The sequence below is a fragment of the Bombus bifarius genome, unplaced genomic scaffold, assembly GCF_011952205.1.
Source record: "Bombus bifarius isolate JDL3187 unplaced genomic scaffold, Bbif_JDL3187 scf7180000008407, whole genome shotgun sequence".
Classification (NCBI taxonomy): domain Eukaryota; kingdom Metazoa; phylum Arthropoda; class Insecta; order Hymenoptera; family Apidae; genus Bombus; species Bombus bifarius.
Window position 1 is genome coordinate 42,883 of NW_022884641.1, and position 25,704 is coordinate 68,586.

A 25,704-nucleotide genomic window follows, 5' to 3' on the forward strand; every position below is an offset into this window, starting at 1 on the left:
ATGTGTGCTGTACGTGAGAATTGAAAATAAGAGTATGAAAGCAAGAACGATTCCAAACTAATTACACGTACACAATGCAGGTGGCAACATCCGTAACGTTCCAACATGTTCGATAAGCGGCTTCTTCCTTTAACGCCTCTCACGATAGCGTCGTTTTAATCGGTGTTAAATAAAATACAACGAGCAATATAATCTACGCAGTATAACCAACTAAAAAATAGTATTTCTTCCTTTTGATTCTCTGTTTGTGCTTTTCTTTGTCCGAAAACTTGCCGATCATTCGACAATCAAATCCCTATTATATCGCACAAGATAATTTGCACGACGGATAACGACGACACCTTAGCGTTAGCTTAGAATAGGAAATACAATGGTGAGCTATCATGCTGAAATTTTGTATGCACTTGCTAATGAGTATCAGTGTACTCGCATACAACTGGATTTTGAAATATCTGTTGCGCTATGTCTAAAACATAGATTATAAATTATTATACGATTAGTGCCTTCAAAAAACAATAACGAATTATACGAAATATTTGGTAAAAATTTACCCAACGATACATATCTATATTCATTTTTAAAATAATAATATCAAAATAATTATCGATCGCTATAGCTTGTTGTACTTTGCTGTCGTTTATGAACACTGTCTTTTCATTCGTAATACTGATATTATCATTGCTACGCGACGCGCGCGTTGCGCCGTGTCGCGTCGTATGTAGTCGCTAATGAAAAAATAATCGCCAACTGATACACACACTGATGCGTTACCGTGACATTTTTATTTCTCGATGAAATTTTTCATTTGACCAATCGATACAAAAACATACGTTGTTAAGATACGTAGAAAAGAAAACGTGAAATCAGATGGCGCTTGGAGATTCAGGACGCACAACGATCCTTTCGATTGCCCCTTATACAATGACGACGACGAGTGAGTTAGTTAAACGATAGCGAGTAGAACTATCTATAATCTGTGATTAAAATTCTAACGACGGAACGATAATGCATTATGTATTATGTGTATAAAATGTCTCTGCAAAAAGAGAACAAAAATAGCTTTTGGTTCGTTTCGAAGCTTATCCGTTATAATAATTGTTGCATGCTTCGCCGAACGAAATTCTTTTACAAGATGGTATATACTTACTTACGTGTAAGTCAAATCGGAATCGTCTCTATTTACGAATCATTGGAGTTCGTAAATAAGATCCATTGTCAGTCATACGTTAAACCTATCTTTGCAAATTCCGCGACTAACAGAATAATCTCGATACCTATACCGTATTCATTATGATTCGTATAATATATTCATTTCCACAGGGACTGTAACATGTTTTTATCTAACTAATCAACTATGTAGTTTTCATAAGGACCTTTACGGTAGTTAAATTGAGCTCTTGAATTAACAGTACGATCGTCATGAATACGTTGTTACATTTCTTAAAACTAATCTCGAGTGCCCGAACTTTCGTTCGAAATTTATTACTATCGTTTCTAAAAGAATGCTCGTCGCTACTTTAAATTTTACTCCATATATTCATAGAGTGTATGTACTTTCCATATATACGATATAACAAATACTTATTTATCGTAAAAAAAAAACATTCGTTTCAAACGTGTAGCAAATAAATTGAAACTTTATATATATATACACATGTAGTATATGCAATAGTGTGCGCGCGTGTGTGTGTGTGTTTTAATAGCTGAAATTAATTCATATATTAAGAAATAATAAAATTTTACTATCGTTCGTTTACAATTTTAATTCGTGTTTTCAGTTTCAATGTTTCTTCGATTCAAAGCCGGAATTACCGATGGAATTCGTTAATACTTATTAAAAATAGTAGCACGATGTCTCGCATTCTTATACCTTTATCTCGTATTGTGATTGTTAATCGAGTCTTTTTGTTACGTAATCTACAGGCAAATTAATATTTTCATTAATTATGTTACGTATTACATAAAGTACAGGTGTTTTACCAAGTGCGCACTCTGTAAGATTATCTTTCTAAATTTTACGGTACAACATTTCCATTATAGTATTTAACAACCAGTCGATTAAGTTTATCAAAGGAGGAAAATTGCGTCATCAAGTTCACGTGCAGTATGTAGTTTTGTTAAATTTTTTCTTATATACTTGAGTTTAAGTTGATTGAATTGATTCGTGAGATCTAGGTACTAGGGCAGCAACAATACGCATAACCCGGTCATAGTATATACTTATAAATGATATTATGTAGACACGATAAATGACTACATTTCGAGAAAACCATTCTCCCTCCACCTTTCTTTCTCAAGAACAAGATTCGATATTCTCTGTAACAAACAAACGAATCGTTATTATTAAGCTCTTGTTTCGAGCTTCTTTCCTGCCCTATTTAATTTTAACTCGATCTAATTACGAACAGCGAGTAGTAACGATTTACAAATACACGTCAAGTATCTACGATCAAAGTCGAATAGTTTCGTTTTACCTGTACTTTTCAAAATTTAACCGTTAGCCAGCCGTTATATCGTAATATAAGGCCGTAAGCGGGCTAAAGTTACATTAAATACTTGTGATTCGACACTTATTACATATCGGATAAACGTATGACTAACACTTAGATTAAATGACAATCAACTGTCACAACATTCGAGTGATTTTATTAAGCGAAGCAATGTGATCTAAACCACTTGGATCTCTTATGGTAAATTTGTCACATTGTACTACTTATTTAATACAATGATACACCGCTATTGGAATTCGATTGTACGCGATGGTAAAATTTTTCTTTGGTAAGGAACGTTCGTTTATAGAAAATGATTAGTCGTCTATAATAAATCAAATAAAGAACTTTTTACGTAAGTAGCATTAAAGAAGCTAAGGGAGCTTTGCGAGCTAAGGGAGCGGTCAAAGGGCTTATGATTGACTAACTCCCCTAGGACGCATCTTTGCATTTAATACTTTTACGAAACAAATCGCTTTAGAGACTTTATCCTTTATCAAAAAATTCGTGTCATCTTGTCCACTATGTTTTCTTAATTGGCTAATATGTACGTATTAATTATATTTCATTGCATTCAGAAAAGTGACGTAACTCTATCTGTCACAGCTCTTTAGTCAACAGATCGCACAACTTTCACGTAGATTATAGAATCGGAAACAGAAAACGAAGTGGTTCGTTCAAATTTACATAGATTGACAAGAAAATGAAATCGAGAATCTCACTGAATATACTTTTACGTTATGCTATTCCGAAATTCTACCGAAATTCTACCGAAATTCTACCGAAATTCTACCGAAATTCTACTGAAATTGTACCAAAATTCCAGACAAAACGGAATTCTTTATACATCACATCGTGCTGAAATCTCTATCGTTATTTACGCATTTGAGATTACTCTATTAGATTACTATCATAGAATTATGGTGGCGGTGTTTTATCGTTAGACACACAAGTACATTTCCTTTTGCTTATTTTCAATATTTTCGTTCTTTCCCATTAAGACGATTCCATATCTCGACAAATGTTACAGATAAAAAATAATACAATTTTCAATCTTTTCGGAATTGAAAATGATAAATCGAAAAATTCAAAAACATAACACTTGATATCTTGGAGAGCTCGGGCACTCGAACTTGGCAAAAGTGAAGTAAAATGGAAATTGAAGTTGCGAATGTTTATATGTAAAATGTATGTTTAGTACCATACCAAGTTATAAATAACCTAAAGTTGCATATGTTTTCACATAGGGTGCATCCACTCTACAATTTTCCCTGAAACAAACGTTATAAATTGTATGAATTTTCCAACTACCCTTGATAAGCACAACTCCTTAAGAAAAGAACAAAGATAAATAATTAAGAACGCTAATAGTGATAAAGTTGCGAAAGACAGGTCAATTAGTACAGTTCAAATCGATCAAAAGAGAATATAAGATGCTTTTGTCGTTGTAAAGCGATTAAAGTGATAGAATTTTATATATAATCTTATTTTCATCTTATTAAACTGTGTGGATTTGCCAAGTCTGCTAATCTTGAAAATCTCAAACAAGCAAAAGAGGAAGAAAAACAATATCTAAATTTCTCCAAAATATGTAGTATCCAAATAATAAGAAAATTTATGCTCTTGGATTGGCTACAAACAACGATATACTATACTTCAGGACACGGAAAATTATTGAATCTTTTGCAATCTCGTAGTTTCCGACGTATTTCAACTTAAAAAAATAAGTTTGAAGGTGCGAAATGCACTAGTTTAGTATAGAAATCCACTAGTTATGCGTATATAGAATAGAGCATTTTTAACGTATTTGATAGGTTACTTTGTCGCCTTATCGTCGGCTTTTAATCGTGATTCATTCAAGGAATGGCGTCGCTCATTGTACACGGAAGGAGACGGCATATTGCGTTTTATCTTCTAATTTTAATCGGAAAAACATGACAAATATGCTGGTAAAAGTTTCATTGATCTCAGTTCCGCTTTCTCTTTCACTCACGTTGCCCTTCGTTCATCGTTTATTTTATCGGAGGTTTTCGTAGATCTCGACACGAATGTACCGAAACCTAAGAAAGAACGTCCGAAAGTTGAGTCGTAAAAAATCAACATGGAAGACAAGAAGGTTTGACGCATGCGTGACGATTCTATGAATATCTCAGACAGAGACAGAGACACTCTACTCATTTCTGTCTGTTTCGCAAGAACGAGAAGCTTGTTGCCTTCCATATTGATTCTTGGCGATTCAATTTTCGATGGCTTTCCCAAGCGAGTGTCTAGACCTGTTATTATAATTGTGACGTAACCGACCACCGCGGGGTCGAGAGTATAGGATAACTGAAACTTAATCCGATATACAAAATCTCGCCGTAAAATGGCCGCCACCATAAAAAAACGAATATTTATGTACAACCAGCGACTCCACTCATTGGCTTAATAGCGCGTAAGAGCCAACACGGCGTCAAAGTGACGTGTAAAATACGCTAAAAAAGCTGAAATTTACGCACGCATAACTTTTGAACCGATAAATCTCTACAGTTGAAACTTGCAATTTTGTATTCTGCGCGTAAGAAACTATTAAATGACAAATAAGAAGGGCAATAATTTTATATCGAAAAAATCGAGGTTCGGTCAAATTGTTCATCCTCTAAAGTATAGTTTACCTCAAATGATATTCAATGTTAACAGGCAGAGAAGAAGGTGGAAATATTTTGTGCGTTTCTTCTTTTTTCGCTCCTATCCTTCTCTATTCTACATATACATATTTTATTCTCTCCTTGAACTTTTCATCTTACATCGCGTAAACGTAACATCTTTTATATTCTTTTGAAACTATAACTTAAATATCTTTGTTACGCTTACGACGATAAACGTAAAACAAGTTTAGATGTAAAGTCTTTCCAGTTCCAACAACAGTTAACCAACTAATTTTCAATAGTAAATTTCCAAGTACTTACTCGTCTTCCCACGGACATACTTCGTTAACGTTATTGTCACGCTTTTGTTGAGGAGCTGGTTGAGTAACCGGCGCTAATTGATCGTCCTGTTTGGGGTCCGGCTCCCAAACAGGAACAACTTGCGCCTCTTCCAGCGACTCCACCGTCTCCGTTTTTACTAGAGCGGAAATTGCCAAACTTTCTTCGGCTATAACTGCCGCCATTGCATCACCTTCGTCAGCCTCCGGCTTTTGCCTTCTTTCCTCAATTTCTATCTCTTCCTTTATTACCGGCGCATGATCGCCATTCGTTTTTTCCTCGACTTCAACCGTAGAATTGTCGCTCGGTAGATCCCCCACGATCGCGCTAATGCTTATTAAGGGGGCCTTGGTTAAAGTTTTTGTCGTCAGTTCCTCCTCGAGAGACTTTAACGTCGTACTAGTTTCAGGCTCTTCGGCAATACACTTCCCTGTCGTGGACACATCCGATCTGTCAGTTGTCATATGAGAATACTCGAACGAATGTTGTGGCGACGGATAATTATAAGACAAAACGGACGGCCGACTGATCTCTGAGAGCTTCGTTCTTCCGCTAGTCGAGCCGATAGAATAATTTCGCGTTGTTATGCCAATTCGTTCGGTAGTCGTCATGCCGGCTGTATTACGAAATAACTATGATAAAAAGCTGCATCTTTTAATTAATTATTCTTTCTAATACTTAACAAATATGCATACGTATAGTATCCCTCGCTTTTTATTATATTTAATCTAATTTTATCTTATCTTTGACAGTAGCGAAAATTTCGTTGCGCAGAGCGTCGTGGAAAGCGTCGTGGGAAGAATATACGCATAGCATAAACACAAATAGTTTACAAAATATTTACCTGTGCTACTACTGTGTTGCAAACTACAGGACTTTCGAAGATGTTCAGAGACTTCCGCTACCACTAAACTGACATCAGACGAGGAACTACAGGAATCTAATTGCGATGAATTTTTCCGAGATGCGCGTGTAACCTCGATAGACTGTAACTGCGCGCTCAAATTATTGCCTTCTTCGGCTTGACTCTCAACCGACGACGTTACTCCAGATGATATTGGATGGTGTGATAGTGTGGTATCTATGGCGTGCTCTATACTCGGTCCTGGAACCACGTCCCACGGGCAAACGTCGTCCATAGGGCGAACTACCGCTTCCGATGTGCCAGCATCCCTGACAACATGAACTTTATTATATGATTTAGTTTTTATTTTTTCCTCTCGTTAAAATACCACAGCGTCTTTTCATTTTATTTCGATTCTTCCGATTTCGATATGTCGATGGGCCATGCAAATATGTAATTGTACCATCCAACGTACAACAGGGAAATTACACGCGCTTTACAAAATTACATTTCTAAAGAGAAATCGTAATTGTCGTTTCTTTTTCGTTTCGAGCCGAAACACAGTTAGGCTTCTTTGAGGGAAGAAGGGCCGATTTCTCTCGGTAAGAAACGGGTAAAATACAATTGATGAGAATTAAATTATTTCAAGAGAATTAAGTCGAATTTCAAGTGCATTCCAAATTCCAAATTGTTGTTTATATATTGCATTATTTTCGATGAACTTGTAGAAAAGCTACTGCCTCTCCGATTTCGATCAGTTTGAAATATGTTGCAACATATTGAACGACCTTTCCCCATACATACAATGGACGGTCGGCTTTAGTTTCTGAAATATTCGCAAAAAGCTGCTAATATCGCTACAGCAAATTCTGTCTATATTTGTGCATTCGTAACGCATGAGCGTATAATTAACAGCAACTGAACCGAAACTTAACTTCTACCTTTTATTTATAATATGTATACATAAAAGAGAGTTTGACGAGCTTGGGTAAAGCTCTGTACACAACCGTATATGCGAAACTGTAATAAATGTCTGTTATAATTCAATTAAAAATAGATATTGCCAACGTATTGCGTTTGAGTTTTTATTCCGTTAGATTTTTCAATTCAACCGCCGCGCCCTGAGACGGCCAACAATGTTTGCGTAAAACAATAACAATTCTTTTATTTCGTAAAATAACATCGATTATTCGGCGGTCTATTATCTTTTATAATTAACATTCCGGGAAGCGGCTGCTCTGACAACTATACAGCGCGAATCCCCGCGTGTTTTTCGACCGATTGAAGAGATTCAAAGCGACCAATATTACATCTAATATGTTAATAACGGTTTCGTATTATTCAAGCATATAATGTGTAATAGTATAATAATAATGTGTAACATTAACAAAACGAATAATGTGTAATAGTTCGTTTATAGCATCCGTTGCTTTTTTTATCTGTTTCATTTAACGGTAGTTGACATTTTTATAGAACACCGCTTGAAATGTGTCAGACGCGAATTCACGTCTCCGGTCCTCAAGGTGTTGCACGCAACCGTTGCCAGCCGCCTGGCGGCGCGGAGAAAATTTTCAGCGGATTGAGAAAACTAACCCAAACCGAAACCCGATACATCGATGATACGTATTCATTTTCGAATGAGTTATACCAGACATTAAGAGATGTCAGCCACGCATACGCAATAGTGGACGGAGTTTCAAGTTCACCCAATTCTCATTTATACGTACTATTAACAGAAGATAAGAGTTAGAGGTAAGTTGGATTTGAGCAACCGATGCTGACCCAAACGCTGACATAGCGCATAACTATAGGCGAAATACACTGTAGCAGTACCGATCGTCCGTTGTGAATATAAAGGAAACTAAGACCGACTGCGTTATGCACGTATATGTAAGAAAAAGTCATTCAAAATGTCGAGCTTTACAACGTATTGAAAACTCATAGAAATCGAAGAGGAGCTCAACCTAAATTTAAGTTGTTGCCTATATCTTTGAAAATGTATATCGCTTGGATCGATTGCACGAAAAACTGAAAATTCGCCAAATAGCGTTTCGATAATTGGTGTTAACAGTGGAATCAAATAATAACGACACGATCACATGATAATGGTTACACAAGATATTTCGATGCGTATAATAGACACCGTTTCGTAAGAAAACAATACGATATCGAATAATAAAATGTTTAATTAAAAATGGACAAGACTTCAAATATAGATAAATTCCATTAGTTATTATCACTGACATCGTAAACTTTTGTTATTAATTTGGTATTTTGCATCAAGATCATGCGGAATATTTTGTAACTATTTATTGTTGGGCAAGTGGCAAGATGAAACGGTGCTACCGTATTAGTAGATACGATAACAATAAGTAAGAACGAAAATGAGAATGAGAGATGGATATGTATAACGTGATAGTGCCATAATAATGATAAAGCGAAAGATTAGAAAAAGACAGTTGAACGATAATACATATACATACATTTATATACATACTCGTATATGTATGTATGTACCACGCATATATATATATATATATAGAGAGAGAGAGAGAGAGATCGATGTACTTAAAATACAGTAACGGAAGAACATTTTAGGGAAAAATAGTCAAACTACATTAGCCTTAGTACATTGAGAATACGGAATATCGAAGAATGTTAGAAAACATCAACAGTATTGCATACACGAAATGTTTTTCACAAGTGCTAACATCGTAAAATAATACATTGAGTAACAGGGTTTGTTATAAAAATTGAAATAAGTTAAGAGATTCGTATTCGCATACTTATGCAAGGAAACTATCAGGTTATTTCGAGGACTTACTGAACGCTATGCGGGATAGGCCTTGTTGAAATCTTTACGAGTCGAGCCAGATCTCCCCTGAAAACACCGCACCGATAAAACCTATCTTTCTTGCAAATTGATTATTTTTCTGGAAACAGGGATAATTTGTAATTCTGTTTGCTTTTCGATCGTGTCGCGAAGACAAATATCGTACTAATAGTTTAGAAAATAAGATAAAGACAGCGATTTCGATGCGTTACAAGTTTAAATATACATCGAAGATAGGTGGAGCGAATTAACTCCATAACCTATAGTATCGTGTGAAAGACGTGGCGCGTTGATGTTATTGATTTATTATTTACTTCACGATAATAAATCTTTTCTGTGCAATGATCAATTGGTTGTAATTATTTATCAAATATCTTGCAAACTAAAATTAGTTGTACCCAACGCATGCATTTATATATCAAAGACATATACGATTTGCACAACTTTGCACGCTCAGCCAAACCGTGAAATGGCTCGACGTTCGACCTTCACCGACCTTCGTTTGGGGCACGCGATATTGGAACTTAAATCGGATGGCAGGGGGCTAATTTCTTAAACGTTCGACACGTTTTCTAAACGTGTATTACTGATTTTATTTTACTTGTACGCTCTTTAATAGAAGTTACTAAGAGAAGAGCTTTCTTAAACTTCGATTCCATTATATTTCTCTTCATACATATTTACTTTGACGTATTTACTTTGACAAATTTTATCCGCGAGACAAGCGGATTTGTTATAGGATGGCTATAATTTGTAAGTTATAAGTTATAAGTTGAAATAAGTGTGATACTCGGTGAGGATTTGAAATGATTTAACGCAAGGAAACTAACGCAAAGAAAATCCAGAAAATTTACTTTCCTATAAACCTTTTATACATAGTATTGCACACATACTGCTATATATGTATAGGGTGTATGTAAAAGTTATGTGCAACGACCACCCTATATGTTTGTATTGGTGGGACATTTGAAAACAAAAGTACGTGCAATGTTGTCCTTGGCCTTGAATTTCAAGGCCGAACTCCTTTTCCCTCGCATGTTGTTTCGTCTCATAAATTCTTCGATAAAAGCACGCATGTAACGTTACAGTTAAATTTGTCTCGTACTTCATGTCATTTTAGACATATCATAGAACAACAATAGTTTGCGTTATTTTAGTAATATATTATTTCTATTAAAATATCTCCGGAACTAATGGTTTTCAACATGAACAACTTAATACTTCTTTATATGGAATAACCAAATGCATCAATCAGTACATTAAAAAATGTAATTCCATTTAAAGAAACATATTTGACTTTCATATATCCTTTACGTGGACATACGTGGACCACCTGCGATAACATAAAATCGTCTTTTCTTCGCGTCATTCAACTTTTATTTCGGAAACGTTCTTCATAATACGTAATTCGAAATTAAGAAGTTAAATGCTTCGTTCTATTTAAGGTGCTAAAGAATAATTTCCCGTTTCTTCATCAATATCACGTTATTTATTTCCTATCCGACTGCAAAATGTAAACATACCGTAAATAATGTCAACTTACGAACCAATGGATCTCTAAAATCACTTTCTCAGGAGAGCGATCGAGTTGTGGAGCCATGGCTCTTATGACAAATCTGGACCTTATGAGAATACGATGCAAGCAAAAAAAACTGGACCTTGAAATTCAAGGTGAACGATAATTTTGCACATACCATTTATTTACAAATGCCCACCGATCCAGAAGTGTAGAAGCCAGTTGTAGTGGTTTTAATATATGAATAATTTTTATACATCTCATACATTTTTTCACCTTTTATAGTTTTGGTTTCTCTAGTTTCGACGGAATCCAACGGAATATATTTCTCACATTTATTTATTTATTTATTTGTAACGAATTAAACCCTTATAGAAATTTAAAAATAGCAACATAGAGACGAAAATAAAGATAGGATTAATAGAGAATAAGGAGTGCGACAAAGGCAACATAGAGAGAAGAGCATGTATATCGTCGTTCTTCAAAAAATATTAAATCTGTCGTTTACCTATATGGAATATCGGTGAGGTTCGACTGACTGTGAGAATGTGGCACTCTAGGCACCGAAGTTGTATCTCGAACACCACAGACGGCTAACTCGTGAGCAGATCCAGATAGACTCCGATCGCTTCCCCTTCGTTTACTACCGCTTGCTGCACTACCTGCAGCATGGTGCTGCAAAATGCTGGTCGTTGGAGTCGGAGTCGAAGTCGAAGTCGAAGTCGAAGAAATTTTCTTCTTTGTTTGTCCACCAAAGCTAAAAAACCTACGGAATACCATCGAATAAACGGAATTGTAATATATCGATACCGCACAACCATATATATAATACTATTAATAGTAGTCAGTAGTAATTGAAAGATATCGTAGATGATGAACTTCGATCAACTCTTGAGTAGAAGTCAAGAAGAAAAAATAGGAAATACATAGAGAATAGAATTGCCACTAAAATTACTGCTAAATCGTACCACTTTTTTTGCAAAGGTTGCACACCGGCAGCTAAGGTATTTCGATATTGATCCGAACGAATAAATCTAGGATAGCAATCCTTTTTCAGAAGCAGCGTATACACATGTTCAGCGGCGGAATCAAATATAAATCGATTTGGATTTCTCATTTCTTGATGTACTTTTTCCATTGTCTTCCCATCTATGTTTATTTCGCAAGGTGCTCCGGGTGCCAGGAATTCTCTAGAATATATTTCATCCATCATTTTCTTGCTATATGTATATCATTATACGTCTATATATTGTACATACGAGTATGTCATTCAATGAAATTTTCGCTTTTCGCGAATCAACTGAGAGAAAATATTTGATAATATATAGTATGATACGTGATACATACTTGAAGATTTCGTTGACTTTGTCGGGTATTTGTGCTTGAAAACTATGTCTCAAATCTTTAACTGCTAACCAAAATCGTATATTTTCATGACTATATTCTTTCCTCAAATAATTTGTGAACTCTTGCAAACCTACGATAGAACGTGTAAAATCAAAACGCAATTTTCAAACGTCGATTATTCGATTACTTATGATTAACATTTTTCAGGCTTTCCTACCATTGCTGACTAACATTCTTACTTATGTTTGTTGCTATTGTCATACATTTTGTATATCGAGTTCTATATACGTAAAAGAAATAAAAGCTATAAAAAAATTTCAAAATAGTCGTTGATAATTGACATAAGTTATTTTTGTTATTACGTACAAACGCATCTGCAATTTACATATATCGTAGGTATGAATACGTATCTATTCAACGAAAAAATGCCAAATATTCACCAGTTGGGTCAGACATTAACTCTTCCATCGATAATGCCCAGCGCTTGACGCGTTTTTCCGTAGGAAGATCCACCCTGCGCATAACAAATTACATAAATAGAAAGGAATTTAAATGGTGTTTTGCGACACAACAAGCATCTTCGCTGCGATGATCGCACGCTTTACCGTGAAGCGTACATATACGTGCGTATATTTGTATGAGAAATTTTAATTATGTTTAGAATACCAACACAGGACTGTTTAGCTGCCAAAATGTTTGATCGTCGGTGATCCATGGGTTTGAAGGTTGTGGCTGTATAAACATCGGATCGTATTCCACGTATGTTTCAAAGTATGATTTTAAATTTTCGATCGCAGCCGAAACCTTTATCCTTGTACGCGTTAAACTGTTCTTCAAAAGGGCCACCTAGTATTAAAAGAAAAGAAAAAAAAAGAATATATTTGTACCGTTACTAAAATATACGTGTAATATATTTGCAGTATTGTAATTGATCACCAGATGTTAAAATTAGATGAGACAAAGTGTAATATCTCATCCACCTGGATTCATTGAAAATCACCCCTTGTTTCTCTCTGTATATACACAGTATACTCATAGTCATATTCCAGAGTCCAAACAAATACGTGTAGTCGAATAGCGAACATGGTAAATATCTATAAAATTCCTCGACCAGCAACTTTCGCTGATGGTATCGACGCGCGACGTGACGAATCGTCTACGGGACCACAGTTGCGGTCCGAGTGCATTGTCACGCGCGTTTTTTCGCGCGTCGGTGTCTCCCGAATGGGACAGAGTTGCGCTGGCTTGTTTCCGTTCTATTCGCTTCTGGGGACTAATGTTCGTTATTTACTAAAATTACTTAATACAAATTTGAAAAGAGTCGACAGCCGGTTCCGGCCGTCTGAACCAATCCCGATACCTCGTTTCAAAAGGAATGGTATCGCTGACAAGCGATACTACCAAATGCCACTCGCCGATTCTTCTAAAACCGCGCACGTACGTACGTAATATATCAAAAAACGTTAAACACGAGCTTTTTCACTTCGGCTCATAAAGCTTTCGAAGGTTAGAAAAAGCCTACAGGATGTCGGCATTACGCAAAGCAATTTTCTCTATTTATATTATCTTTGATTTTAACTTATCGTTCCACAATCTTGGCAATATACCCATAAACCCAAACCTCGCAAATCCGAAACTCACAAACCTAAAGTCGATAATCCCAAAATCCATAAATTCATAACTCCAACTTCATAAGCACACAAACCCAAAGTCTAATATTTTTGGTTTCTTATTTTTATGTATTTTTTTTTAGGGTAGTGAGCAGCAATTGGGGTGAACAAGTATTTTATATAAATAGAATCAGTGCACCAAGCACATCCGATAATGGCAACATCGTTACAAAACTTACTTTGCGTACCACAATTTTTCAAGCAACATTCTACGCGCAATATTCTTACATTTATCTGCTTTTTCTGTAATATATTCGCCCTTTGATCAAGCGTACTTAGAGACACGTTCGCAAATCCTGGCGATACAAATTTGATATGAATCGATGATTGGATTTTTAGAACATTATTTCTCACTTGTAAGTTGCAGCATCATAGTTGTGCAGAAAGATGAAATCTGAAAGTTTTTTAAAAAATTGTTCCATGATCTGAATATAAACAGAAAGTGACAGCTTGATAGATGTTTTTCTCCACGATGGGTCCAAACTTGTCACCTGTCTCTTGCAACATTATCGGCAAAGGATATTTCAAGATCCCAGCCACTGCTACGATATTTCGTATAACTGTGAGTTTAACACTTCAGAGATCGGGCTAGATATTCGACGGTTACGGGGTAAGTTGCATTGAAAAGTAGGGCGAATAGGAAAAAATTGCTTAAAAACGATGTTGACATCTCGGAGCCGTTTTCCAACCATCAAACAGTTTATGAGCCGAAATAACGAAACACGTGTCTAATGCTTTTTGATGTACTACAAGAGTGCGTAGTTTTAGGAAAATCGGAGAGCGGCACTTTGATAGTATAACTTACGAGATGAATAAAACTGAGACAACTTAGCGCGGTGCTGCTCGCATAGATTTATCATTATCCACAATGGCCAATTCAAACCTGGCCAAGTTGGCAGTGGTAAATAATATCGATTTTGCTCGTGCTATGCGTATCGAACCATATTCGGTGTTCGACTATCTCTTTGGACTTTGTCCGGACAAAACCGACAGCGTGCGTCCTGCAGACTACGCTCGTAACACATACACAAGTTCTATTATATATGTATAAATGAAATATGAAATATTTTTAATAGACTTTAACTGTGCGTTGTAATGCAACTGATTACGCGGGTGTGAAACACGCTCCGACACGGTCGCAAAACGCCACTTTGTCACGGAAAACGAAACATGCTGACCAGGCGATACAATTTTTAATACCGGGGTCCGACAAGCAGCGTGTAAAACGCCCGTGTAATCGTAATCTAAGAACGCTGCGCTGACCAACGTCGGACAATATGAATCGTTTATACTATCGTACATAGTAATCGTTTATATTGTATTACCAGAAATTCGAAAACACGTGGCACAGGACGCAAACACAGCGCACAAGAAGGTGATTAAAACCGTGTAGCTGTTTAATTACATATATCTAAAATAAGATAACGGGATTAAAAGAAAGTATTTACCTCGCGTTGCAGATCGGTTAAAGTGCGTTTACGTGATGGAGGACGCGAAAGTCCAGGACGAAAACGTGTAGGTACGGGTGCTACTTCAAGACTACTTAGACAACCGGGTGGTGGCCTGTAAACTCTCCAAAATGCTCGTTCTTGAGAATCGCTTACTATTTTATCCCCCTTTTTTCGCTCCTTCGCTAAGCGGACCTGAATACACAATGTTGTATCTCAACGAGTTACACGCTCAAACGCACGATGTTTTGATTACGTACAAGGAAAATATAAGTAACGAAATACAGAAATATAAAATTATAGAAAAGTGCTAGAACGTATTTTCCCAAAGATTAATCCAACCAACAAAATCGAATTTTTGCTGCTTCGCGATAAATCTAGGATTGCGATAAATTAAGATCATAATCTAAGATGAGCATAATTTGTGTAATATTAACGCGATACAATATCAAATTGTTACAACTGTTTGTTAAATTTCAGTTAAATCGGCGAGAAAAGATAAATTACGACGACGATAATTATTCACCTGTTCTTCGGCTTGTAGTTGTATAATATCCCATTTGTTTTGCAAATTCCTACGTAGGCTGTTCAAAGCTTCCTAAGAAGATGTGATAAGTTAGATATTTGCCAAAACTATAGAATATGTGTGATATATGTAATACATATTACATATCGGCTATTTACAGAATAAAATCATAAAAATTTACATACAATTTCATAATCTTCAAGGGCATGTCGCTGCTTGTTTCTTAGAGTTCTTTTAGCCAGATAAATAGCATATTCCACATTATCGGGGATTCTATGTTGCCATGGCCAATAACATGGAGTCTATTTATTAAATAAAAAAGGTGATATATTAATGATTTAGAAGATGAATATACACGAAAGCTATACTATTATTCTGCGTAACTTATTACTATTGCTACTTATTCTCAAGAATATTACTTAAACGTCTACTTGAATTTAATATAACGTGGATACTCGGTGACAATTTCGTTAATGCTATCGCACGATTGAAAAGAAAAGCCGAAAAATGCAAAGTAGTATCTAAGATTTTGATGCAACTGTAAAAAAGCTACTTCCTCTCCGATTTCGATGATTTTTGAATGTGTTGTAAAACTCAATATTTTGGGCAACTTTTTCCTATACGTGTAACTGTCCCTCGGCCATAATGTCCAAGGTATTCGCAAAATGCTATCTATACCACTGCAGTGAATTTTTTCTATAATAATCGAACGTCCGCGGCAGCGTATGCGTCTATATTAGTTGTCAGCGACCGGATAGAACGATTTGGTCGAAATTTAAAATTTGTCCACTATTATATAAACGAGGATGGGTCAAGCTTGATTAAAACTGTGTGCGCAACAACGTATGCGAGGTTATAAGAAATGTGTTATAATTCAATTAAAAACGAATATCGTCAATATATCGGATTTAGCTTAATTTTTCAATTTTCATTCTTTTATTACGTAAAATAATATCGATTATTGATTCGCCTATTACATATTTTTGCGATTACGAGGCTTCCAAATTGAAAATACTGATCCAAACCTAAACTCGATATATCGATGGAATTCATTGTTGATTCAGTTATTGCAGATATTTTTTACAGCCTCGTACGTGCGATTGTGTAGGGGTCTTTAAGTTCGCGAAACCTATACTATACATATGTATATATCGTTGTATAAAAAAAGATAAGCGGCCGGCAACCACTTCTAACGCGCATAACTGTTACAGAAGCACAATTGTAAGCAGAATTCAATTTTGCAGTGGTATCGATACGAAGTGCGACTACCTGAAAAATTATAGCCGACCAGCAGTTACATATAGAGGAAAATTTGTTCGAAATGTCGACTTCTACGACATATCCAAGAACCATAGCGATCAGAGAGCTAGAAACTTTTCTACTGTTTCACGAAACATAATTGCATGTCATTCTGAATTAAAAACCATGTATGCATTAGTAATTTAGATTTATCGAATTTATCGAAAATATTACTACACACAGTGACTTTCAAAAATATTTCGAAAATATAAACACTTCGGTATGACTATACTTTACTAATTTATGGCTCGATATGTCGATTGTTTATAGAGCAATCGCCCTGCTCATTTTTTAAATAATAGATCGTATATATCAATATTAGTAAAAACATATAAAATTAACATATAGCATATAATAATAAAATAAACATATAAAAAGTGAAAAATTCACCTATGTTACATAATAAAGATTATTAAAAGAAATAATACCGTATTTTCGTCTCGCAAAATATACAAACACGTTTTGTATTTCTCCGCTTATCTCCTTCTGGTAGCTTGATATTCCAAGAAAATAGTACCGTTAATACCGTTTACAAACAGAATTTGGAAATGCGTTATACATACATCCCTTCTCACTACTCTTTGGTAACGACTGTTATTTTGCCCGAAATGAGTCGCAAATGAAAAATACGACATTTCATACGCGGCGATTTGTAATTTTTCACCGAGAAAAGCGGAAAATGTACGATGAAGTGGGTGCTATGCTTAGTACGAGCAGGTACTGTCGCGGATATCGTTCAACGATTTCATTTCGAGAATCGCATTGAATCTACTCTGCAAACTGAAAGATCAAGTTTTAAGTACGAGAGATAATTATTCGAAAAGCGAAAGAAAATCTGCGAATAGTACTCTGAAAATAGTTAGCGAGCTATCAGATGAAAGACCCAAAAAAATTTCGGCCGAAACAGTTGGGATAACGCTAAGGCAAGCTGGTTATAACGGAAAAATAGCGAGAAAAAATCGTTCATTAAGGAGACGAATAGTTTTCTTCTAAACAATTTTACAATTTTACAATTTCGGCGGAAGAGCTATAGTGTTGCGGCGAAAATCGAATAAAGAATAAAGAAAAAGGATATAGAGTTGGAAATTTGATGTTCATTGACGACATTATGGATAAAAATCTTTACTTAAGCATACTTAAGAACAATTTAGTTTAAACTGCCGTAAAAACGGGGGTAAATAATAGTTTTAAGTTTTATCAAGACAACGACCCCAAGCATAAGGCACGCATTGTCCAAGAGCGTTCATAAAAATATAATCATATAAATACCCCAAAATTCTTCATCGGGCCTTAATCTTATCGAGAATTCATGGGATGGACTACGTAGAAAAATTCGGGAAACTCCAATTTCTTTAATAGCCAAATTAAAACAAAGACACGAAATTGAGTGACCGTGTATAATTAGAATATTAAAGAAAAATTTTAAATGACATTTCAAACAGATTAAAACATGTTCCAAAACAAAATTATTTTAACTCGATGAACTTAATTATACTAAATTATACTAAATAAGGTTAACTAAATATACTGAGTCGATAGAAGTAAACAGTGACAAATGTACGGAATTATTTCTTTCGATAATCTTTATTATATAATGTACGTAAACTTTTCAAACAAATTATATGTTTTTACTAATATTAACATACGATCCATCATGTAAAAAATAAGCGGGCCGCCTGCTTTATAAACAACCGAAATATTGAGCCACAAAGCCAATCCTATCATAATGCCGAATACTTTTGAAAATCATTGTACCTATAGATACGTAGAAAAATACAATCCTGTTCTTGATATTTGTAACGTTAAGATATCTGTTCGTAGATTATGTTAGCGTTTCGTGTTGAGCTTTTAGATACAAAAAGTTTCATACGTAGGAATACGTGTTTAGAGACACGTATACGATAAAATAAAGAAAAGCTCGTAATTATCGATATTTTATCGATCTCGTCGATTTCGATGATTTTTGAGAATGTGGAAATCAGACATTCTGCACAACTTTTTCCCGTATATGAAACCGCCCCAAAGGCCTCAGTTTCCGAGATAATCGCATGGAACTGTCGCATAAAACTACTATGACGAATGCTCGCAATTGTGCATCCGTTACAACGTATGAGTATGTACGAGTTAGTGTTGCCAACCGTCATACGGCGGCGGGATAAAATGACGCCTACCCGAAACCTAATTCTTATCTTCTGTTTGTAGTCTACATAAACGGAGGCTGAACAAAGCAGCAAACACGCTGGCCGTATTTGTGACTGTGTCACAGATAAACGTACTATTGACGTATCTTCTTGTTATGTTGGGTCAGATGCTATTTTATATTTTATAAACGAAGATATATTTTTAAAATAGAAGCATTTAATAAAAGTTCATTCGGCTGCTACAGTCGAACCGTATTACGTTTGTAACGTACGAAACAGTCGATCATCAAACGCGATTGACACAAACGGGAGACGGCCGATGCCGTGTCAATCTGGGATGAGACTGCTTCAGATGCAGCCGCGTACGGCGGTACGACCCTGGAGATCCCGTCTCAAGGCGACCGACAACCAATGCTGACGTATATGCTGCAACGGATGCACGATTATAAACAAAATTCACTACAGCTGTACCGACGATACTTTATGAAATTCTGTAGTAAGACCTAGCGGCGGCTATACATAAAGTTAGAAAGAAAAAGTTATTTAAAATGTTGATTTCTACAGCATACTCAAAAATCATCGAAATCGGTCAGCTGGGTGAGATATCGATAGTTATATATAAAAGAACTTTGTCATTTAAGCATGCCTTTTCGTTGAAATTTACCTCGAAGCATCCTGTCAAACTAAGTTTTACGCAATGCAAGCTGAGTCTCATGAAACTTGCTTCTAAAAGTATAAACATTTACCAGACAATGAAATATCATTTCTATGCGGAAAAAATTTGTAAACGTTTAGATATCTGTGATAAAAAAAAGACCATCTCAAAGAATTAGCTGATTATCAGTATTATAATATCGTATTTGGGCTCGTTTTAATCAGGAAAATGTTGACAATGTGTTAATGGTAATTAAAAAAAATGTTTAATAAAAATATTTCTCCGTTCCATTGGTGTTTTGTCTCACCGATACGAAGGCGAAACGACCGGTCTCGTTGTGCGACCGTTTCAAGAAGCCGAGATAAGATCACGCGGGCAGGGATGACAGAACGATGGTGAAGATTGATTATATGCATAAACAGAGCAGTCTCGCCGTTCCCGCTTTTGACGAGAGACCAGAAGCGCACACGAGACCAGCCGACGTATCTCGCTGACAAATAAACGAAAGGCACCTGCCGAAACACAACCCGCCGCCGACCTTATTTCGGGCACTTGATACATTGAAAATTTCATTAACGCATTGTTGACATTTTCCCGATTGAAATGAAACCAAACACAATATTATTTTGTTGTCAATTTTTTATTAGCCAATTTTTTCATATCGTTTTCTTTCTTCGCGCGGTGTTTTTTGCTTTTCAATACACCCATCTATTGCTATACTTAACAATTGCAACTTTCTTTTCACATAGAAATGTTTTACTGCTTGAAAGCTGTCCATACTACTCGTTATATCGTAGATCTCATACAATCCAGCTCGCCTCGCACCAAACCTAGTTTGGAAGCACGACCGATGGCGAATTTTATTCTTTAGGGCCTGCTTTGTGCGCGAACGCATTATCACTATATACCGATTTATCAGTGCAATGTGATACTTTCAATCTATATATAGACATATTAGTTATAACGTATAGCAACGGTATATACGAATAAATATTTTGTTCTCCAACAGTAATACGATGCAACTATATTTTACAACATACCATATTAATATCATAACATCTAGATCTAGATATATATGAATTCTCTTTGTTTAGAAAAAGAGAAAAGGAAAAAGGATTATCATGTACCGTAAAAATATATTCTTCAAAATTGTATTTGAAATATTTGTCAAGATTGTCAATCAGTGTGCGCGAGGTGCCTTTTCGTAAGAAAGGAATTATGTATCATGTTTCTTCGTCGCATCTTCACAACTGGCAAGAAAAGCTGTTTTAATAGAACGATGCAGTTCCCATGCAGGTCCATCTAATTGATATCGATGATTTTTTAGTATGTTTTATTATGTTATATTTGAGCAACCTTTGTTATACGCGTAAAAGAAAAACCTCGCGAGTTTATATATAAAAACTTATCGCGGTACGAGCTGGTAATATGATCACGCCCGTAGATAAATCTAACCGTACACGGTGAAAGTCCCATACATATATAGTATATATTATGCCTTTGCGCTCGAGGACTTTTTCATTCAGGCGAAGTAGCAACTCGAGATGATTTAGCGCATATGTGACGCGTGACTTATAGATAACGTAAAATGATTTTATGCGCTAATTAACTTACTTAATTACTTAAAACATTATATTCTAATAATTTATCTATATTTACATCTTTGGAAATATGACTTTGTAATATTAATTTCTGTACTTGTTATATAATTTACAAAGCATTCACCAAGATGCATTCTTGAATACAATTGACCGCATTTCTCAACAATTCCAGATCAAGTTCATCGTCATTTGAGCTAATTTCACTTCCGGAAACCATTTTTTTAGAACTTCTAAACTATAATACTTTTGCCATGATCGTCGAATCCGAACTAACGTCGGTGACGTTTTCAAAACTATTTCCAAAACCGGAGGGATTTGAGATTAAATATTTCACCTCCATTTTAAAGTGTAACACTTTACACCTTCTAACAAAGAACATAAAGAACTAAAGAACCTATTTACGAACCAATACTGCGCTGTCTTCAATTGGAGATGTCGAAAAAATCTAGCATAAACAGGAACTGTCGCCTCTCACCCGTCACTCGACTTACCGCACGAAACGCCGTGGCGACTGAATCGCCTCTCGAGTGCAAAGGGTTATATATATGTGTGTGCGTGTACATATTTATTATATAGTATAAGTTTATATTTATAACACAGACACACACGCGCGCGCATATATGTATATGTATGTTTATAATAGTGCAAATTGCATCAACAATAATTTTTTTAGTCAAGATATGAAAATAGCTAAAGTTTTATGCGTATTGTATACCGTAGCAGGTAAAAGTCATGAAAATCATGAAAATGAATTCAAATTAAGGCTGAAATTCAAATAGGGCTCAACTCGACGATGTTCATTTTTAATCGAGTTATAAGTTATAACAGACATTTCTAGCAGCTTCGCACATACAGTTGTGCATGGAACCTTTAATCCCGCCTAATCCCCGTTTATAAACAGAAGATAAGTGGCCGGCAGCTTGCCAACAGTAACCAATACAGATGCGTATACTGTGACAGTATACGCCCAATCGTAGACAAATTTCACTGTAGCGGTACCGACGGTTCTTTGCGAATATCTCGGAAGCTAAGGCCCAATGTGATACGTATAGGAGAAAGTTGTGCAAAATGTTGATTTCTACCACATCAAAAATGAACGAAATCGATGAGCTTGGTCTTCTTGTAAATATTACGAAAGGTTGTAAAAGTGAAAGGTTGTATTTACTATTTTCTTCGCGATTCCGATCAAGTACGATTTGTAAAATTTTGTTTCGTGTCATCTGATAAACTGATCGATCCTTGTAAAAAGATTGAAGTCGTTTGGTACCAATTTTGAACAAATTATTCTGTGCTAAAGAGTAACTGTATCTACTGCTATACCTAAACAATTTCAATTTTTTTTTCGTATATAATCGCATATAATTCGCATGTAATTCATTGCTTGGAAGATGTCCATACTGCTCTTACGAGTATGCCAAATCCAGCTCGCCTCGCGTGAAACCGGGTCTGGAAGCATGCCTCGAGGCAAATCTTACCGTCTAGGACATACTAAACCTTAGCGGCACGTAGCCCGCTTCAAAGTAAAAATGTCAAAAGTTTTTTCATAAATATCTCGATAACTAAAGCGAGCGAGGATTATATCATGTACAGAAAAAAATTGTTCAAAATCGTGATACTGATAACATATTTGAAAATCATCGAAATCGGTAAGTTGGATTCTTATCTGCATGATAGTATATAATTAGCCTTTTTCAACGAGGTACCCTACACACAAAGGCACTGATTCAGAATGACTTCTTAAAAGAATTGGATCGACATCGCATTTCGCAAATATTAAATACAATGTATACATATATAGCATATAAATATATATATACTACGTATATATGGCGCATAATGAATCCGAGTTCAAAAGATACTCGATTCTGAAGCATGTAGTATGACAAATACGGTACCTGAAATCTATACAGAGAACTATCATCCCTTACGGTGAGTGTCTTGGAGTCATTCACCGGGAAGAAGTAGCCATACTGGCAGAGCTGATTGGCAATATGGACCGCCTCTACTGTCAACATAACAATTTACTTTCACAGCTGCCGGAATCGTTGAATACATTTAATTGAACGGAAGGCATTAAGTGATACCTAATCACGTGCAACTTATCTAGTCTTTGCCGTATTGCGCGTACATCGTGTGATGAGTAGCAATTAACACGGCCAGCCATTGATTCGGAGCGAATATTTAGAGCGACGCATGCTGTTTAATCATAAGAAAGCCACATCACTGAAAAAAAACTAATTTTTTCTCTTTGTTTCGAAAACATAAACAAATTCACCACTACACAACCGAAATTCTCTATTCAACATACTTTTTCACAAGCAATTTCTCAGCTCAAGCGAATGTGTGTATCTTTGATTATATTTTGTTTAAATAATCCTTTATTCCATTAAATTCAATGAAAAGACAATGCACATACACAACTGATCAGAACAAAACTAAACTAATGAAAACTAAATTAACGGGGCCAGTGAAAGGAAACAAAGTGCAATACAAGAAACTTGTAACTAAAAATAAGGTAATAACGATAGGTATAAATTCATACGAATTATAGAATCTTCAAACACTGATAGCTGAATCCAGAATATACAGGGTGGTTGGTAACTGGCGGTACAAGCAGAAAGAGGGTGATTCTACGCGAAAAAAGAAGTCGAAAATATAGAATAAACATGTTTCGTTCGAGGCTTTGTTTTCGAGAAAATCGACTTTGAATATTCGCTCGGTACGCGTGCACTTTATCGCGTCTCGTTATAACGGATCTCACTGTAGATCGTTGTCTCGATGGAAAAATTTAACAAAAAAAAAAAATGTTTATTCTATATTTTCGACTTCTTTTTTCGCGTAGAATCACCCCCTTTCCGCCTGTACCACCAGTTACCAACCACCCTGTATAAAGTACGCCTACGAATATTTATTCGTTGAATGAAAGCGAAGTACTTAATACTTTTGCAGCATTAGAAGAAAATTGTTCGAAACAAATGAGTTTATGCAATGGTATATGAGAATATTTGTATTAAAGTATACTTCACATTTTCTATGATATTTTTTTACTGCCGGTATTGAGTTGTCTAAATCATTTTTCTACGTTACTCGAAAATTCTTCTTCCATCGCGACCAAATTTTGAATTTTTCGTAAATATCAACATTATCGATATTGTATCTCGTTTTCAACTATGTATCATTATTATAATAATATTGGAAATATTTTAACTCGGATATATTATATACTATATCTAAACTAAAACAGTGCAGTGTAATATGTCGCTAAGTGAAATGGAAGACGCATTACGATCCATCGGTCAGCAATGCGTTCAACTAGACCGATAGAAAAGATGGTTGTGGTATTCGATAGATGAAGTAGCGCTATTGCATAGCTGCCATAGTCAATTTATGCGTTTAGATAGCTTTTTAACAAATCTTATTAAAGATAAAATCGTGATTGTATTTTCAACAAGGGCAATAGTACGGTGAAAAGAATTTTCGAAGCTTGTGCGTCCTTCGCGATAGAAACATTCTTTTATTTTTATTAACACGATATTCAATTTTCTTTTGTAGGAAAAAGGTATCATGATAAACGAGATCTATTTAAAACTACAAACCTTGAATAAGAACGAGCAAAGGGTGGTGGTTCTTTAACTTTCTACGAGAATCAACAGTGATAGCTACCTAGGATACCTTACCTTCTTGTCTATATATCTATCCTGTCAAGAAGGACCCGTTAAACTGTAATAACTATAGAAATAAACAACAAAAAATACATGTATATCGCATTATGCGATATGTCTAAAATATTAATCCCTGCGCGCGTTTGTATGTGTGTATGGTTAAAATAAATATCATAAAATCTCCCTTCTTTAGTTATATATACCGAAGCAGTTTCTTTCACAGCAGCGAGCTGAAAGTATGTTCGATCAACATATGCTACCAGAACGGTTTAAACGCGCAACGCATAAATGTGCGCACTATGACACATGTACATATAATATGTGTACGTATATTAATAAGAAAATTAATCGAATTAAAATCAAATTCGATTAATTATGAGAGTCAACAAAAAGTGACGATCAGTGTCATCGATACGTTATTTAACGATTTCATTGCAATTAAGGACGCCTGTAGAACGAATCTGTTACATCGTTTTCCTATTGCTTCTAATCGTATAATTGTATTTTAGAGGCCACTTTATGCTCTTACCTTTTATACGATATAATTATTTACTTCCAAATTTAACAATCACTTTATTCGTTGCAAGCCGAAGCTATAAACCGAAAAAGCTTATGTTTCAAGAACACATATCGTAAAGAAGCATATCTCACCAAATGAAAGTTATAATTGTATAATAATACAAGTGTCTTGAAAAGTGTTTTTAATT

At 35.4% G+C, this 25,704-nt stretch overlaps 1 protein-coding gene across 8 annotated transcripts in view; it reads right to left on the bottom strand.

Moving 5' to 3' along the window:
- Positions 1-3,663: 3,663 nt before the first annotated feature.
- LOC117212887 (regulator of G-protein signaling 9) overlaps positions 3,664-25,704 on the bottom strand; it is a 42,721-nt gene continuing 20,680 nt past the window's right edge. For 5 of the 8 annotated variants that reach the window (XM_033458012.1, XM_033458011.1, XM_033458010.1 and 2 more), the window contains 13 exons: positions 23,231-23,340; positions 15,825-15,941; positions 15,640-15,711; positions 15,114-15,308; positions 12,666-12,841; positions 12,436-12,509; positions 11,996-12,125; positions 11,617-11,838; positions 11,157-11,414; positions 9,124-9,180; positions 6,300-6,628; positions 5,438-6,071; positions 3,664-3,760 (listed from right to left, as the gene is read on the bottom strand). In XM_033458012.1, the coding sequence (XP_033313903.1) occupies positions 3,700-3,760; positions 5,438-6,071; positions 6,300-6,628; positions 9,124-9,180; positions 11,157-11,414; positions 11,617-11,838; positions 11,996-12,125; positions 12,436-12,509; positions 12,666-12,841; positions 15,114-15,308; positions 15,640-15,711; positions 15,825-15,941; positions 23,231-23,340 (2,435 nt within the window). In that variant the 3' untranslated portion in view covers positions 3,664-3,699. The remainder of the gene's footprint in view (positions 3,761-5,437; positions 6,072-6,299; positions 6,629-9,123; positions 9,181-11,156; positions 11,415-11,616; positions 11,839-11,995; positions 12,126-12,435; positions 12,510-12,665; positions 12,842-15,113; positions 15,309-15,639; positions 15,712-15,824; positions 15,942-23,230; positions 23,341-25,704) is intronic. The other 3 variants (XM_033458013.1, XM_033458016.1, XM_033458015.1) reach the window with 2 other exon arrangements.